At 40.9% G+C, this 17,890-nt stretch overlaps 1 protein-coding gene across 1 annotated transcript in view; it reads right to left on the minus strand.

Moving 5' to 3' along the window:
* APPBP2 (amyloid beta precursor protein (cytoplasmic tail) binding protein 2) overlaps positions 1-12,234 on the minus strand; it is a 59,748-nt gene extending 47,514 nt beyond the window's left edge. The window contains exon 1 of the mRNA XM_010861579.1: positions 11,799-12,234. Coding sequence (XP_010859881.1) covers positions 11,799-11,936 — 138 coding nt within the window. The 5' untranslated portion in view covers positions 11,937-12,234. The remainder of the gene's footprint in view (positions 1-11,798) is intronic.
* Positions 12,235-17,890: the final 5,656 nt, after the last annotated feature.

A 17,890-nucleotide genomic window follows, 5' to 3' on the forward strand; every position in this document is an offset into this window, starting at 1 on the left:
CAAAGTCTGCTGTGAAAAACTAAAACCAGCCTAGGACATTTGTAAGTATGCAGTCCAAATTCATACTACCTAGATAATCTACAGCCCCCCAATCCTGAATTTGGCTTTAAAAACTGGTCTGAAACCAGTGAAACCTATGAAGTATTCACAAGCAAAAAGGCTGAAACACCTACAAGGGATGATGAAAATGTTTTAGAGGTCTATCACTGGAATCTCACAACCAAAGGAAACTCTGTAGAGTCTATAGGAAAACGGATCCTGTTTCTTCAAGAAATAAGTTGCAAAGATAAGAAAACAGATGGATAGGGAATCTACAGACCAACAGAGCCTTAAGAGATATATCAGCCAACACCCAAGGCACAGATCTTACCTGGATTCTGATCCAAACAAACTGTAAAACTATATACATATTTGACACTTAAAAACCGAAAATTTGAATGACTGGCAATTTAATAAAGAATTACTATTAATTTTTCTTTGGTGTTATAATAGTATGATGACAACTAAGACATTTACAGATGAAATTAAATGATGTGCTTCCAAATACTATATGAAAGGGGATTGGAGAAAATAGATTCAGCAGTAAAACTGGCCAAGAATTGGTAACTGTTGAAGCTCAGCGATGGACACATGGAGATCCATTATTCTATTCCATCTACTTTTGTGTTTAATTTTTCCATAATAAAACGTTTTCTAAAAATAATGCATCCATTACCGCTAAACAAGTAACATCCTTTACCTCTAAGATAAATAAAAGTAGCAATATTTTGTTTTGTTCAACACATGTAAGATACATTTATTCTTGTTCTCTAATCTCAAAGTTCATTTGAAATTTAGCTCTAAATAAATTCACTTTGGAATATAAATTTCCTTATTCTATTTTCACATTACACTGTATATTACATGTAATGTCCTTTACCTGTTGCTTGAGTGCACTGTGATCTCAGATTATACATTCATGGATTAAAGCAAGTACTATAGAAGTATCTTAATATAATGCACATTTACTTAAAAAAGAAATGCTTTCTTCTGGAGGTAAACCAACATTTAAATTTCTTACTTCTTATGGGATTTCCCTGGTGGTCCAGGAGTTAAGAATCCACCTTACAATACAGATGAGGTGGGTTCGATTCCCAGTCAGGGAACTAAGATCCCACGTGCCTCAGAGCAACTAAGTCCATGAGCTACAGCCATTGAGTCCGTGAAGCTCAACGAAAGAGTCCACAGGATACAAAGAAAATCCCACGTGCTGCCACTAAGACCTGATGCAGCCAAGTAAACAAATTTATTATTGCTTTTTATAACATTTTCTCAGCTGCTCCACACTCATTGGTTCCATTATACTTAAAAAAATATATATACAACTGACCAACATATGATTATTTGCATCTTGCAGGGCAAAGTGCTCTGTTTACTGATAAGTGAGCTAAGTAGACATATTCACATTATTTAAAGTACAAGGAATAGTTAACTCTCAAATGGGAACGTAACCCTTTCCTAACTTTAAATATACTGTCCACATATATGATACTAGATTCACCATCCATTAAAAGAGAAATTAAAAGAGTTTTTCCCCCAATCATTCTAAGAATGAACTTACGTCTAGAACCCATATTCTCTAATTCTCTCATTTGGTGGGTCAATGGAACATTTTCAAGATAACATGATTGTGTTAATGGTGGAAGATGCTATCATGATACAAATGGAAAGTCAAAACAAAAGTCTGAAACTGAAAGTGAAGGTCGCTCAGTCGTGTCCAACTCTTTGGGACCCCATGGAATATACAGACCATGGAATCTCCAGGCCAGAATACTGGAGTAGCCTTTCCCTTCTCCAGTGGATCTTCCCAACCCATGGATTGAACCCAGGTCTCCTGCATTGCAGGCGGATTCTTTACCAGCTGAGCCACAAGAGAAGTCCAAGAATCCTGGAGTAGGTAGCCTATCCCTTCTCCAGTGGATCTCTCCAACCCAGGAATCGAACCAGGGTCTCCTGCACTGCAGGCAGATTCTCTACCAACTGAGCAATGAGGGAAGCCCCAAAAGTCTAGTTAGATGAAAAATCTAGCCAACAATGATAACCAGTCATATATAACCAAATAGGTATCAGGGATCTCTGTATGTAGGTAAGAAGTTTCTTGACTTCTCTTCTTAAAGCATCACTACCAACCTTGGTGAAAATCAGGAGTGTATCCATGAGGCAGTAGAAAGAAGACAGTATGGTTTTAAGAGGGGCTTCCCTGGTAGTTCAGATGGTAAGGAATCTGCCTGCAATGTGGGAGACCCAGGTTCAATCCCTGGGTCGGGAAGATCCACTGGAGGAGGAAATGGCAACCCACTTGAGTATTCTTGCCTGGAGAATCCCATGGACAGAGCAGCCTGGCAGGCTACAGTCCATGGCTATAAGAAAACATTCTGTCTCTATATGAGATGTCATGCCCTGCACTTGAAACACTGTAAATTAACTACACTGCAATTTTTTAAAAATTAGGGGAAAAAACCCTAAAAACAAAAAACCTCATTCTGTATTCTAGATAGTCAACTTTAAAACATTTGTTTTGGGGACTTCTGTGGTGATTCAGTGGTTAAGACTCCTTCCTTTCACTGCAGGGCAAGGGTTTAATCCCTGATCAGGGAACTAAGGGAACTGAGATCCCATATGCCATGTAGCCAAAAAATAGAAACAAATATTGTTTCCTTTGATTCCAGCAGAGATGCTTTTTTTTTTTTTAAATTAGAAAACATAGAAAGGAACTTATAAAAGAGAAAACCAGGGCTTCCCTGGTGGCTCGGTGGTAAAGAACCTGCATGCCAATACAAGAGATGCAAGATACTCTGGTTCGATCTCTGGGTCGGAAAGATCCCTCAGAGGAAGGCATGGCAACCCATTCCAGTATTCTTGCCTGGAGAATTCCATGGACAGAGGAGCCTGACAGACTCCAGTTCATAGGTCACACAGAGTCAGGCACAACTGAAGCAACTTTGCTCATACGCAGACATAAGCATCCTAGAGCCAGTGCTCTGCAACAAGAGAAGCCACCGCAGTAAGAAGCTCTTTGACCTCTTTGATGGCAACTGAGGAGGAACCCCCACTCCCTGCAACTAGAGAAGTCCTACAATCAGCAATGAAGACTCAGTACAGACAAAAATAAATCTTTAAAAAAGTATCAATAGTATCAACTATTCTTTGACTATACCCAAGATAGTTTAATAATGTGGGAGTTTTGTCTGCTGTGGAGGCACGTGGACAAAGGGGAAAATATAATTTAACTTCTTTTATGGTTTTAGTCTATCAACTTCTCTTTGGTTATTTGTACTTTCCTAGTCGGAAAGATCCTCTGTAAGAGGAAATGGCAACCCACTCCAGCATTCTTGCCTGGAGAATCCAATGGACAGAGGACCCTGGTGGGCTACAGTCCACGGGGTTGCACAGAATCAGACACAACTGAAGCAACTCAGCATGCATGCATATAAGCTATGCTACATCTAAAGCGAATGATGCTACAACTTAAAAGACTATCTTCCCCCTTTCCATTGTATCCATGGTTATTTTTACTTTCTCATTCCTAGTTTTGAGAATGTGAGCTTTCTCTCACATTTCTTGATGTGGCTAACTAGTGAATTAATGTGGCCAATTAACTACTTAATTAGTTGACTTATTTTTCTTTTAAACCAATCACCTTGACCTACTTCTTATGTGAAAGTAAAAGTGTTTAGTCGTTCAGTCGAGTCCGACTCTTTGCGAACCCATGGACTACAGCCCACTAGGCTCCTCTGTCCATGGAATTCTCAAGGCAAGAATAGTGGAGTGGGTTGCCATTCCCCTCTCCAGGGGATCTTCCTGACCCAGGGCTTGAACCTGGGTCTCCCACATTGCAGGCAGATTCTTTACCACCTGAGCCATCAGGGAAACCCCTGAAAACAGAAGACCCAAGGATCAAACCCAGGTCTCCTGCATTGCAGGCAGATTCTTTGCTGTGCCATCTGACTTCTTAGTCACACTAATATTTTAGAGTATCGGCTTTTAGGCTATTCCCCTCTTAGTACAACTTCATGGGACAGATACGTTATTCTTAAAAATTCAATTTTACTTCTTTTATACAATAAAATAAATCATAAAAATTCTAGTATAAAAATATACAGAGAATATATGTACAAAGTTAAAAACAACTACAATTCTTTCCCTTGAATAAATATTACTGAAATTTCGTGTTCCTCTAGGTTTTTTTTCAACATGTACTCAAATGTACACATATATTCGCTCATTTAAAAACAACAAACATGATTGTTATTCATACTACTTTGTGACAAGCTTTTATTCTCCCCGTGTACTCTTTACACCAATATATCCAGCATTCTCATTCTTTCTAAATGATGTACAATATTCCATTCCTGATTGATGAGCAAACAGTTGTTTTCAATTTTTGCCACCATGAACAATACTGTACTTAACTTTCCTGAACAGAATTTCCTGTACAGTCAACAAGCATTCCTATAGGAAAATTTCATGGTATTGTAGATTAAAGGATAAGAGTTTTTTGAATCATTAAACCATGCTAATCTGGCAAGTGAAGAGGAATGGTAATTTTTAAACCTTTTTACTGATATATGACATATACACAGATGAGTGCACAACTTATATTTAAAATGTAAAGCTCTAAGAAGTACAAACTATTACGTATAAAATAAGCTACAGGAACATATTGTACAACACAGGGAACACAGCCAATATTTTACAATAATATAAATGGAGTATAACCTTTGAAAATTGTGAATCACTATATTGTATATCTGTAACATATATAATATTGTACATCAATTATACTTCAATAAAAAATACATAATTTTAAAAAGAAAAATAAAAGAATGCAAAGTTCAATAAATTTTCACAAAGTGAACATGCCCAGATACCAACATGCAGATGACATTAACGAAACCGAGCACCATCAGAATCCCAGATATCTCCCTTCGCGCCCTGCACTGTCACTACCCGCCAAGGGCAACCTCTCCAAACTTAAAACACTTTTCATTTTTTAAGCCTGTTTTTGAACCTTATGTAAATGGAACCACACATTATAGATCCACATTTTCCAAGCTGCACCAAAATGCCCTGGGGCACTGCAAGATATTTTAAACTTGAAAGGTACAATATTCAACATTTATATAAAACCATGCCAAATACTAGACTGCTATATTTCTTTCAATGACATCTTATCTTTGTGAAGCAGCATTTTTGGTGGTTGTCATGATAAAAGGAACGTGCAAAACTCATGTAACAGAAAATAAGAATGGTAGTTTCCAATTCAATTTCAAGATCTGAGAAGTTGTACAGTGTCTGACACATACACACATTTCAGTAGTAAGTAATCATGCTTATTTAAGAATGGAGTAAAATACTCTTTCAATTTCTGTTTATTCATTTTTTTTAATGGTTCTTGTGTTTTTAGGACTTAAGTATTATTCAGTTTTTTATATCTAACTACTTAATTAACAGAGCTGTCAGGTATTTCTTTTGACCTAAAGGTGCTGTGAAGGGAGAAAGTTTGGGAGCCTCTGGTATATACTCCTTTGCTGATTTCTTTCACTTAATGTCACCTGTGAGATATATCCATATGGTTTCACAACTGCAATTCATTCATTTTACTGTAAAATATTCCTCTACATGACTATTTCACAATTTATAATTCTCCTACTGATGGCTATTGGGATAGTTTCCATTTTTTTGGTTATTATGAATAGTGTTGCTATGAACCTTACTGTTATAATCGTGAGGAGGAATTACTGGGGTATACGGTGTGTGTATACATGCACACGCACACTTTATAGTAGACAATGTGAGTTTTCCAAAATGGTATATCAATTAACACTTCCACTAACAGTTTATGAGAGTTCTGATTGCTCCATATCCTTACCAACACTTCTTTTTCATTTAGTCATTCTGAAGAGAGTATAGTAGAACAGCAATTTCCCTGAAGACAAAATGAGGTTGAGCATCTTTCCAAAATGTTTCACTGGACCTTTGAATGTCCTCTTTTTGGATGTCTATTGAAATTATTTTCTCATTTAAAAGAATTAGCTATTTCTTGTTTATTTCTAGTCTTTTAGATGCAAGATGAATCTTTTATGAGATACTATGTGCTGCAAATATTTCCTCCCACTCTGTGGCTTCGCTTTTCACTCTTTTAATGGTATCTTTTAATAAACAGATGTTCTTAATCTTAAAATAGGCCAATATACCAAATTACCTTTTACATTTAGCTCATTTTTTGTATCCTATTTAATATATTTTTGCTGACACAGTGAAAACTTTTTCCTAAAACACTGTTTTCCACATTTAGATCAGCAATCCACCAAAAATGGTAATTGTGTATAAGATCATGATCTTTCTCCCTCTACATGGATATCCAACGAACCAACACTATTTATTTGACCTTCCTTTCCCCATTGTACCACTATGTCACCTTTGTCATAAACCAGGTGACAGTACATGTGTCAGTCTGTTACTGGACTGAACTCTTCCACTGGGCTATTTGTCTATTTATATGGCAATCCCATATTATCCTATCTGTTACAGCTCCATATTTGATGGTGTAAGTTCTCCAGATTTCTTCTTCATGATTGACTTGGCTTGACATTGCACTTTAATTTGCATTTCATTTGTTGTTTATTAGCCATTCATATTTTCGTGTTCTGTGAGCTAGCTCTTCAGGTCTTCTGGAAATCAGCTGGTTGTACTTTATATACTGGTGAACATCAGATCTTTCTGTATTAGGAAATTCATTACCTGACAAATGTCATTTGCATCAATTCAGTTCAGTTCAGTTCCTCAATGTCTGACTCTTTGCGACCCCATGGACTGCAACACGCCAGGCCTCCCTGTCCATGACCAACTACTGGAGCTTGCTCAAACTCATGTCCTTTGAGTCGGTGATGCCATCCAACCATCTCATCCTCTGTCGTCCCCTTCTCCTCCCGCCTTCAATCTTTCCCAGCATCAGGGTCTTTTCAAATGAGTCAGCTCTCCGCATCAGGTGGCCGAAGTATTGCAGTTTCAGCTTCAACATCAGTCCTTCCAATAAATATTCAGGACTGATCTCCTTTAAGATGAACTGGTTGGATCTCCTTGCAGTCCAAGGGACTCTCAAGAATCTTCTCCAACACCACAGTTCAAAAGCATCAATTCTTCGGCGCTCAGCTTTCTTTATAGTCCAACTCTCACATCTAAACACAACTACTTGAAAACCCATAGCTTTGACTCTAGGACTTTTGTTGGCAAAATAATGTCTCTGCTTTTTAATATGCTGTCTCTATGCTCATTTGCATAGTCTTTTAAAAAAAATGTGCTTTCAATTTCCCCCCTAATTTTTAATGTATTCAACAGAATCCATTTCTTTTTTTCATCCTGGGTTTTGGTTTCATGCTTAGAGAAGCCTTCGCTAAGCCAGGACAGTATTACAGCGTTGGCAAGATGAATAACAGAGGACTTCACATTCTACATTACTCATTTTTGTAACATTTGACACTTTTTAAATTTGTAAATTACTTTAAAAATAATTTCTTTAAAGAAGAATTTCAGTCATTCCCACTGTAAGATACTGACCCAGTAATTTATTTTGGTGCTTTTAAGATATCATTTGCCATATTTAAATCTTTAATTTGCTTGGAATTCATTTTGGTGTAAAGTGTTAAGTAGAGGTCCAACACTCCTCCCAGATAACCAGCTTCCTCCCAACTGTTTAAATACAGCATTGCCCTGTAACTTCAGTACATAAACAAATTCTTATATATGCTTTAGCTTCCATGTAGACTGTCTACTATGTCCTAGAAATCAATTTCCTTCTTTGCTCTTCTTTTTCCAATACTGTATTGTTTTAAAATAAATATGGTCTTCTAATATACTTGACTATCCTGAATGTTGTACATTTAACATTTTCCTTGGCTCATTTATTCTCAGGTAATTAATTCCTCCATGTAAGCATCATATTTAATAAGTTTCCTATACCTAGTAAAATCCTGAGATTCTGATTCAACTTGCAATAAATTCAAAGCTTAAACTGACATGAGCTGACAAATTTATAACACATTACCTTTCCATCCATATACAGGGTGTGGCTGCCGATTTATGTTCTTTTATGCCCCACTCCCACTAAAGTTTTTGCTATTTTTTTATTTATCTTTGGCCACACCATAGGGCTTGGAGATTCCCCAACCAGGGATCAAACCTTGGTCCTTGACTGTGAAAGTGCAGAATCCCAACTAATGGATCACCAGAGAATTTCCTATTCTCAATTTATTAATCCTAAGAGCTTTCTAATGTGAAAAAACATTAACTCTTTGGTTGTCAAATATGTTGCAAGAAATTTTTTTGCAATTTGTTACCAGCCAATTTAAAAAGATTATGAGAATATTAGTTGAGAGTGAAGATAACTAAGAATAGAAATAAACACAAAAAATGAAGAAAAAATACAATTCTAATACTAAATCAGGAATTCATTCATATGTTTTTTAGCAGAAGACTTAAAATAATAATTTTTAAAACCCCCAAATTACTAAGTTAAAGACTGAAAACAAAAAATAAAACACATTACTGAGACACTTCACCTGGTCAAAAGCTAACTCTATGGCAAATTCTGTCACTGGAACAGGATACAAAACAGACCATTCAGCAGTTACAATAAAAAGATCACAAACTTCATCTTTGAGGAACCCAGACCTTCACTCTATTTGCTTTTACTTGGTATATAATTTCACAATTCTTTCTATTCGCTTTATCTACTTCTGTTCCCAAATCGTTGAATGCCCTTAGCAAAACATCGATCTGAGTCAGAGACATTATTCAGTACTGTTTTATTGAACCATCTATATCTTCTGTCAATTTTTTAAAAAACATATACACCTTAGCAGCCATTCCAACTTCTGTTTAGCCTTTCTACATAAAAGCCGCCACTCCTGTCCCTTACTGCCAGCAAGCGATCTTATCCTAATTCCTTACAACCATTCTTCGCAATCTTACTTATGTTATACTTCATGTCTTTACCTCTTTCCATCTGATCTTAGAGGAAGAAGTAGTCTTCCCCAACTCCAATGTAAGACTGGTACCTTAATTTATGGATGGTGAAAGAAGGGGCAAAGCTCATTCAATTAGTGTCTCTATTCAGGGTCTCTGCTCCATAACTTATTTCCTGCCTCACTTGTATATTCAACCTCTCACTCTGTTTTGGTGTCTGTCATTCAGACAAGAAGTATATTTTAACATCTTCCATCCTTAAACTTTAACAACTTTCACATTTTACCCTTCTACAGATCATCCCTCTCTCTCCCTTCCCTTCTTAGGAGCAGTCAGCACACCTGCTTCTTCATCTCCTGTTTATTCCATAACCCCATTTTCTAAAGCTGCACCTGAAGCTACCGACAAAAACTAACCGAGTGACAGTGAACTACAGTGAATCAGGATGGGGGAATTTTTGATGCACAAACACTATAATTTTGTCTGTGACTATGCCTATTGATGGAAGTTGGGGCAACTGGAGGGATCTGATTATGGGTTCTCCTTGGAAACTATAAACTGGAGAAAACTGGAAACACTCAACAGTAAGCAAGAAAGCAAGGTAAAGAGAATACTGGGTATGCTGCTGCTGCTAAGTCGCTTCAGTCGTGTCCGACTCTGTGCGACCCCATAGACGGCAGCCCACCAGGCTCCCCCATCCCTGGGATTCTCCAGGCAAAAACACTGGAGTGGGATGCCATTTCCTCCTCCAATGCATGAAAGTGAAAAGTGAAAGTGAAGTGGCTCAGCTGTGTCTGACTCCTAGCAACCCCATGGACTGCAGCCCACCAAGGCTCCTCCGTCCATGGGATTTTCCAGGCAAGAGTACTGGAGTGGGGTGCCACTGCTTTCTCCATACTGGATATGAGACCCTGACTAAATTACTTCACTTTCTCACTTATAAAACAAGTTAATACCCTAATTTAGGTTAATTGTGAGGCTTAAAATAACTGTGTAAGAGCACTTACAGTTTCAGGCATATGTTAAATACCTTCCTTTCCACATTCCCAACAGGCAGACAACTATTAAGGAATAAAAAGTGTACCCAAAAGACGCCATATTAAAACTCTGTGGGCTATATGAAACACAAAATGTGGCCAAAAGCACCATCTGTTCATTCACTATTAATAATGCTCAAATGAAAAGCTTCAATTAGAAATGAAAGTTACTAGAAAGATATCCAAGTACTTTGAAGAAATTCAACCAATGAATGTACTTTGATTAAATTTCCAATGATTTTCTCTAAAAAGTGTAAAAGGTTACAACATAGGATTTAATAAAATGGATACAGTTAGCATACACACAAAGTTGCAGTTTCCCAGGCTGGGAAAGAACTCTTAACTCATCCTTCCTGCGAGGAATACATTTTAAATACACAAAACTTCCTTAGACACACACAAAAGCAAATCAATGTATCAAAGGGATCTGGAATAAAGGGAGATTTTTCCTTAACCACCCCCCCCCAAATAATAATATAAATGACCAAAATGAATATTCTCCAAATATCTAGGGGGTAAAAATTGTTAAACTGGTGTAAAGCAGCTGGATTTAGTAGATAGAATGTAGCAAGTCAGCAGCTTTCTGAAAAAATATTCTGGGGTGGAGAAAGCGGGCAATCTTCCCAGTGAAACAACTGCCATAAAACACCATATATATGTGAGAACATACACATCTGTTAAATCTTAGTTTACAATGTTCCAGCCAACTTACAAATCAAGAGGAAGTGTTTAGATCTAAAAAATAAATCATACTTTTACTTCTGGTCAAATTCTGCGTGGGTGGCTACTGGAGACGAGGAGATATCCACGCCGATTCAAGGCAAAGAGGACTGAATAATAAGGCCACTGTTCACATTCAAATGTGGGGGGAGAGGAAAAGGGAGGCTCCGAGTCCATAAAGTTCTCCTCCCTCTCTAAACACTGCAAGACTGTCCACGTCTAAAGACACTTACCCTTGAACCTCCTTGGAGACTGAACTTGGAGGCTTTTTGTTCAGATTTTTGAGGGGGAGCGATTTAGGAATGCTGCAAGATTACAACTTTCAACTACAGGAACATGATTTAAATTCTCAAGTGTTTTTTGTTTTTTTAAAAAGAAAGACTTTCTTTCTTTCAGGTAGTTTATCACCATTCTCGTATTAATAAAACTGCCTATTCAACAGCAAGGATCAATATAAACAAAAACCACAGCTTCAAAGGATACGCGAATAAGGCACACCATTACTTCCAATAATTCCCCAACTTCTTCCCAATGACCGACGAGAAAGGTGACACGAAGCAAGAAAAGAAAAATACTTGCAAAGGAGGGAGGCGAGAGGAGAAGGCAGAAAGGAGGGGGAAAGAGCAAAAACAAAAGTCCAGCTGATGCTGACACTTAATTGGGGAAGAGAGGGCAGAAAATATTCCCGAAGTCACAGGCTGGAAGCCAAGGGCTGAGTGGGACAAGGGCGCAATAGAGGAAGTCCAAGCAAAAGAGGCCTACCCCAAAGGGGCCCCGAGGTACGAGGGAACACCAAAAGCCGAGGGGGGAAAGTCTCACTGCGAAGAGGCATCCCATCCATCAAGGCACGAGAGTTTGAGACACAGAAGATAGCAGATGGAGCGTTTCTACACCGGACAGCCCGGCACCGCCCCAGAGGTCTCGGGGCGCCGATCCCACTACGAGGGGTGAGGGGTTAAACGCGGGGGTTCGCGGACGTGGAAGGGGGTGCGGCCCCAGGGGCTGCGGCGGGAAGAGCGGGTCCACGGCCCGTACCTTGTAGTACACGTCGAACTGGATGTTCTCCGGCAAGGAGCGGATGTCGCGGCGAGAGCGGATGTAGTTATCCACCACAGCGGAGATGGCGGTGTTATAGAGAGTCTCTGGGATCCACTCGAGCTCCACGGCCGCCATCTTCCTTCTCTCCGCCTCCTCCGCCTCCTCCGCCTCCTCCTCCCGAAGGCCCCCGCCTCCCTCCGTAGCGAACTCCTCAGCGGCCCCGGAGGATTCCGAGGGGCGGCGGCGGCGGCGGCCACGCGGGCACACGGCAGAAGGGCGCGGCCGCCCTGACTCCTCCCGGCTGAGCTGCGGGCGGTAGGCGCAGACCCTGCGGGGAGAGCTCGCCAGAGAAACGGGGCCAGCCGCGCCGAGGCCTCACATTCCGGGTCTGCGAGCACCCCGGGCTCCGTCCCAGCACCGAGCTCTGCAGGGGCGGGACTGCGCGCGCGCGGCGTCATGACGTCAGCGCACGCCGACACGCCGCAGGGCAGGAATGCGGCAGGCGACTCGGGAAGGAAAGATCCCGCCCACGGGGAACAGAGTTTTTCCATGGGGACCGGGGCTGGGTGGTTGAGGGGGGACTTTTTTTCGCTGGGACGAGTTATGACAGGTTTTTACCAGCTGCTGCCGAGTCTCCAGCTTCATCTCTCCTTTCAGCCAGTCCTTCTTCGGGAGTTCTAGGACCTTTTCGAGGTGCAGGCAAAAGTTTGGATGATGATTATCAGTCCACTGAAGATCGCACGTTCAGAGAATTCACATTGCTCTGGAAACATTCCCTTCGGCTCCGGTTCCTAAATCGAGTTAGGAACCTTCGGCCTAGAACTAGGGATCAGGATGAAAGGGAGACTTGCGTTGTGTAACCATTTGCACTGTTTGAACTTTACTGTTTCTTTTTCCTGATGAAATTTACCGGAAAAAAAAAAACAAAACAAAACAAAAAAAAAACACAGAAAACAAAAAGAACCACTTTAGAAAAATCTGGTGGGGCGGTTAGCCTGATTATGGAATTACAAATAGTGGTGAGAGAAAAAGGGCTAAGTGTTGGCCGTGATATGACTTACTGGTAAAACAGAAAGGAAGATTTCAACTTTCTCCCGTAGTTCTAGTCCCAGCCTCAGGGGAGAAATAATTGAGAGTTGTTGTTACAGCGCTCTTCCATCCTCAGCCTGAACATCTGCTAACTTATGTAACTTAATTTCCCGTGTCTTAGATTTCAAGAACTTCATGCAACATCTTTCTGCTCTAGTTTAAGGAAATTGTCGTAATTAGTGACACTGTCGGTCTCATAGTCATGCTATAGCAATGTAAAACCTGAAAACAACGATGATAATAATGTGCTGACACTTAAGAGCTAAAAGAATTGGAAGTGGCTCTTCCAGTTCACCTCGGTATGTCAATGTTAAAAGGTTAAATAGTTTGGTAAGAAAGAAGGAAACAAACACACTTAGTCCTCTTCTCAGTCTACACCAGTATTTACTCTGTAATCAATGAACCGAGGAAAGCTGTGGTTGGCCTTAAATAGGGTTACCAGAAGTGGCAAGTAAAAGAATGCAAATACCCAGTTATTTTAATTTCATATCAACAATCAATTCTTACCTTAAGGTGCTAATTCCAGAATTGGAATCCATTTGCAGGCCCTTGTGAACTGGCTGAACAGAGGAGAAAGTGGTAAAACTAGGCCATTTTTGTTGCAGTCTGCCCTCAATTGAAGGAAGAAAGCCTTTCGGTTGTACTCTAGAAAATTAATGAGTCCCAGCAGAGCTGGTATTTGAACTCAATAATTATATAAATGCTGCCTTTCATATTTTGGATGATAGCATAGCATCTGAGTTTTCAATGGTCAAGGTCAGATCATGAAGGTGCTAAAGTGATGCTGATGACCTTGGACTTTATCTTAGAGATGATAGGGAATCCCTAAAAGATTGTAAGGTAGTAAAAGAATCAGATTTGTGTGTCAGCAAGAAGACAGTAATCATCTATGACCAGCAGAGCCAGAAGAAGATCTTGAATCATGCACTCCTGGCTACAGAAGGATAGAATACAGAGGAGGCCTGCTAAGCTGTCATGGCCACCTATACATTTGGGTGGACGAGGTCCTTTGTATCACAAGGTTATCCCCACAGTCCACCAAATCTCCTTTAAGCCTTGACTACTGGTAGCCTCAAATTTGGCAGAAAGCCTTCCACTCTACAGAGCTATATGAAACAGGAACTTGGTCCAAAAATCCTGAGAATTCTAAGAGGCAATACACATTGTAACTTTTTTTTTCTTCTTTGGCTGAGCCCTGCAGAATATGGACTCTTAATTCCCCAGCCAGGGGTTGAACCCATGCCCTCTGTGTTGGAAGCCCAAAATTTTAACCACTGTACAGCTAGAGAAGACTCTGTAACCCTTTTTAACTTGCAGTATCTCCCTTCACTGAGATGTTGGAGGGGGCGTCCAAGTACCTTGCTTTTGAATCTGATTGGCTTATATCTGCTTCAATAAATGGAGTACAGCAGAAATGATGCTAAGCCAGAAAAGGCCACATAGAGTCTACCTTCTTCTCTGGAATACTCCTGGATTCCTGAGCCAGCTTGTAAAAAGATGAACTACTCTGAGGCAACTGTGCTCTGAGTAAGCCCAAGCCACATGGAGAGGCTACATGTAAGCACTCCTGGTCAACAGTCCCAGCTGAATGCAGCCTTTGAGTCATCCCTGCTCAGGTATCAGTTGTTTCCGTGAAGAAACCTCCACGTGATTTGTCAATCCTAAGACGTGAGTTGGGCTTCCCTCATAGCTCAGCTGATAAAGAATCTGCCTGCAATGGAGGAGACCTGGACTCGATTCCTGGGTCAGGAAGATCCCCTGGAGATGGAAATGGCAACCCACTTGAGTATTCTTGCATGGAGATTCCCAGGGACAGAAGAGCCTGGTCGGCTACAGTCCACGGGGTTGCAAGAGTTGGACATAGCTGAGCAACTAAACCACCACCACCAAGACATTTGTGTTACCCTCTGCCTTTCCTGTGGAGAAGGCAATGGCACCCCACTCCAGTACTCTTGCCTGGAAAATCCCATGGACGGAGGAGCCTGGTAGGCTGCAGTCCATGAGGTCGCTAAGAGTCAGACACAACTGAAGCGATTTAGCAGCTGCAGCAGCAGCAGCCTTTCCTGTGGAAAATTCTGAAAGATGTGGGAATACCAGACCACCTGAACTGCCTCTTGAGAAACCTATATGCAGGTTAGGAAGCAACAGTTAGAACTGGACATGGAACAACAGACTGGTTCCAAATAGGAAAAGGAGTACGTCAAGTCTGTATGTTGTCACCCTGCTTATTTAACTTATATGCAGAGTACATCATGAGAAACGCTGGGCTGGAAGAAGCACAAGCTGGAGTCAAGATTGCCGGGAGAAATAAAAGTAACCTCAGATATGCAGATGACACCACCCTTATGGCAGAACTAAAGAGCCTCTTGATGAAAGTGAAAGAGGAGAGTGAAAAGTTGGCTTAAAGCTCAACATTCAGAAAACTAAGATCATGGCATCCAGTCCCATCACTTCATGGCAAATAGATGGGGAAACAGTGGAAACAGTGGCTGACTTATTTTTCTGGGCTCCAAAATCACTGCAGATGGTGACTGCAGCCATGAAATTAAAAGATGCTTGCTCCTTGGAAGGAAAGTTATTACCAACCTAGACAGCATATTGAAAAGCAGAGACATTACTTTGCCAACAAAGGTCCATTTAGTCAAGGATATGGTTTTTCCAGTGGTCATGTATGGATGTGACAGTTGGACTATAAAGAAAGCTGAGTGCCGAAGAATTGATGCTTTTGAACTGTGGTGTTGGAGAAGATTCTTGAGAGTCCCTTGGACTTCAAGGAGATCCAACCAGTCCATCCTAAAGGAGATCAGTCCTGAATGTTTATTGGAAGGACTGATGTTGAAGCTGAAACTGCAATACTTTGGCCACCTGATGCGGAGAGCTGACTCATTTGAAAAGACCCTGATGCTGGGAAAGATTGAAGGCGGGAGGAGAAGGGGACGACAGAGGATGAGATGGTTGGATGGCATCACCGACACAATGGACATGGGTTTGGGTGGACTCCGGGAGTTGGTGATGGACAGGGAGGCCTGGCGTGCTGTGGTTCATGGGGTCTCAAAGAGTCGGACACGACTGAGCGACTGAACTGAATACCCTTTCCAGTCTTTCCAGATGAGGGTCCAAGCATCAGTAAGCTAAGTGAGACAAGTGTCCTTGCTCTGCTCTGAAATCCTGACCCACAGAAACATAATAAGATGGTTCTTCATTTATATCACGAAGGTTGTAGTGGTTATGCCACAGCAGGTCACTGGAACACCCCATTCCAATCCCCTATAGTTCCCAGGAACCCATCACTTAATAGACTTCATAATCAACCTATTCCCTCCCAGAACTATACATTACTAAACATATGAATTCATTCATGAGAATGAGACAATTCATATCCTGTGTTGGACAATTTTCTTAATTTTCTGACAATGGCTATGCTGCTGCTGCTGCTGCTAAGTTGCTTCAGTCATGTCCGACTCCATGCAACCCCATAGACAGCAGGCCACCAGGCTCCCCCATCCCTGGGATTCTCCAGGCAAGAACACTGGAGTGGGTTGCCATTTCCTTCTCCAGTGCAGGAAAGTGAAAAGTGAAAGTGAAGTCACTTAGTTGTGCCCCACTCTTAGCGACCCCATGGACTGGAGCCTACCAGGCTCCTCCGTCCATGGGATTTTCCAGGCAAGAGTACTGGAGTGGGGTGCCATTGCCTTCTCCGATGGCTATGCTACACTGCCTATAAGAGTGAACCGCCTAACCGTAGGTATCAGAATGGAGAGAAGGAATTTTTCCTTTTTTTTTTTAGATTATTTATTTTTGGGTGCGCTGGGTCTTCGTTGCTGCATGCAGGCTTTCTCTGGTTACGGCCAGCAGGGGCAGTCTCCAGTTGTGGTGTGTGGGCTTCTTGTTGCCTTGGCTTAGCATTGCGGAGCACTGCTCTAGGTTCGCAAGTCCAGTAGTTGTGGCTCGTGGGCTCTAGAGCACTGGCTCAGTAGTTGTGGCACATGGGCTTTGTTGCTCCGTGGCGTGTGGTATCTTCCCGGACCAGGCATTGCACCTGTGTCCTCTGCATTGGCAGGTGAATTCTTAATCACTCAACCACCAGGGAAGCCTGAGATAATGACTCTTGTGCTAAATTTGTAGAGGCTTTTTCAGAGACCTTCAAGTCTTAATTCCACATAGTCAACACCCATCAACCACAGACCAACAATCACATGGCCCTCATAAATAGTCATCAAGACACACCTATGGCATCACACATCACCGAGGCAAAATGACTGGATCCTATAACTTGCAACCACCAAAGAACAGAGCAAGGCTTTCCAACAAGTTATCATCACTTGGGGACACAATGCAGGTAGGAAATTCTGCCCCGTTCTCATCTTTTAGTACCATTACCCGTATCTGCAGAAAACTCAAAAGCTTTTTTCTGTACATGTTCATGGTTACGATCCATCTTGTCTGGACTTCTTTAAATTCATCCTGCTTGCTACATGTGGCTTCTTGTCTCCAAAATTAATCCAAACTGCTACTTGCTAGGATGCTCCCCCAATCTTGTTCTCTACTGTCTTCATTAATATTGACCCTAAGACCAATAGCAAATATAATCTATCATTTGCCAGTCCTTATTTTGAGGAAGCTCCCTTAAAACCTACCCTGCACAAAGTCTACCTACTTACCCTGACAATCAGAAGTAGAGAATCACATGTTGATGTTTGGCAGAAACCTACCCAATATTGTAAAGCAATTATTTTTCAATTAAAAATGAATCAATTTAATTATTAAAAAAATTAAATGTAAAAAGAAAGGAAGTATAGAGTCAGCATAGATGGTCTGAGTGGTTTTGTATTTTGCTGCTAATGCTGGTCCAATACAGAATAAATGTTTAAGGGTCATTCTTGAAAAGACAGGCATATAATCCATAATCACAATACAATGTGAGAAACACTGTGATAGGGTTTCCTTGGGATGTTATAAGAGTAGTAAGGAGATAATGAGTTGGTTTTGGATGTAATATC

The sequence above is a fragment of the Bison bison genome, unplaced genomic scaffold (assembly GCF_000754665.1).
Source record: "Bison bison bison isolate TAMUID 2011002044 unplaced genomic scaffold, Bison_UMD1.0 scf7180017864472, whole genome shotgun sequence".
Taxonomy (NCBI): domain Eukaryota; kingdom Metazoa; phylum Chordata; class Mammalia; order Artiodactyla; family Bovidae; genus Bison; species Bison bison.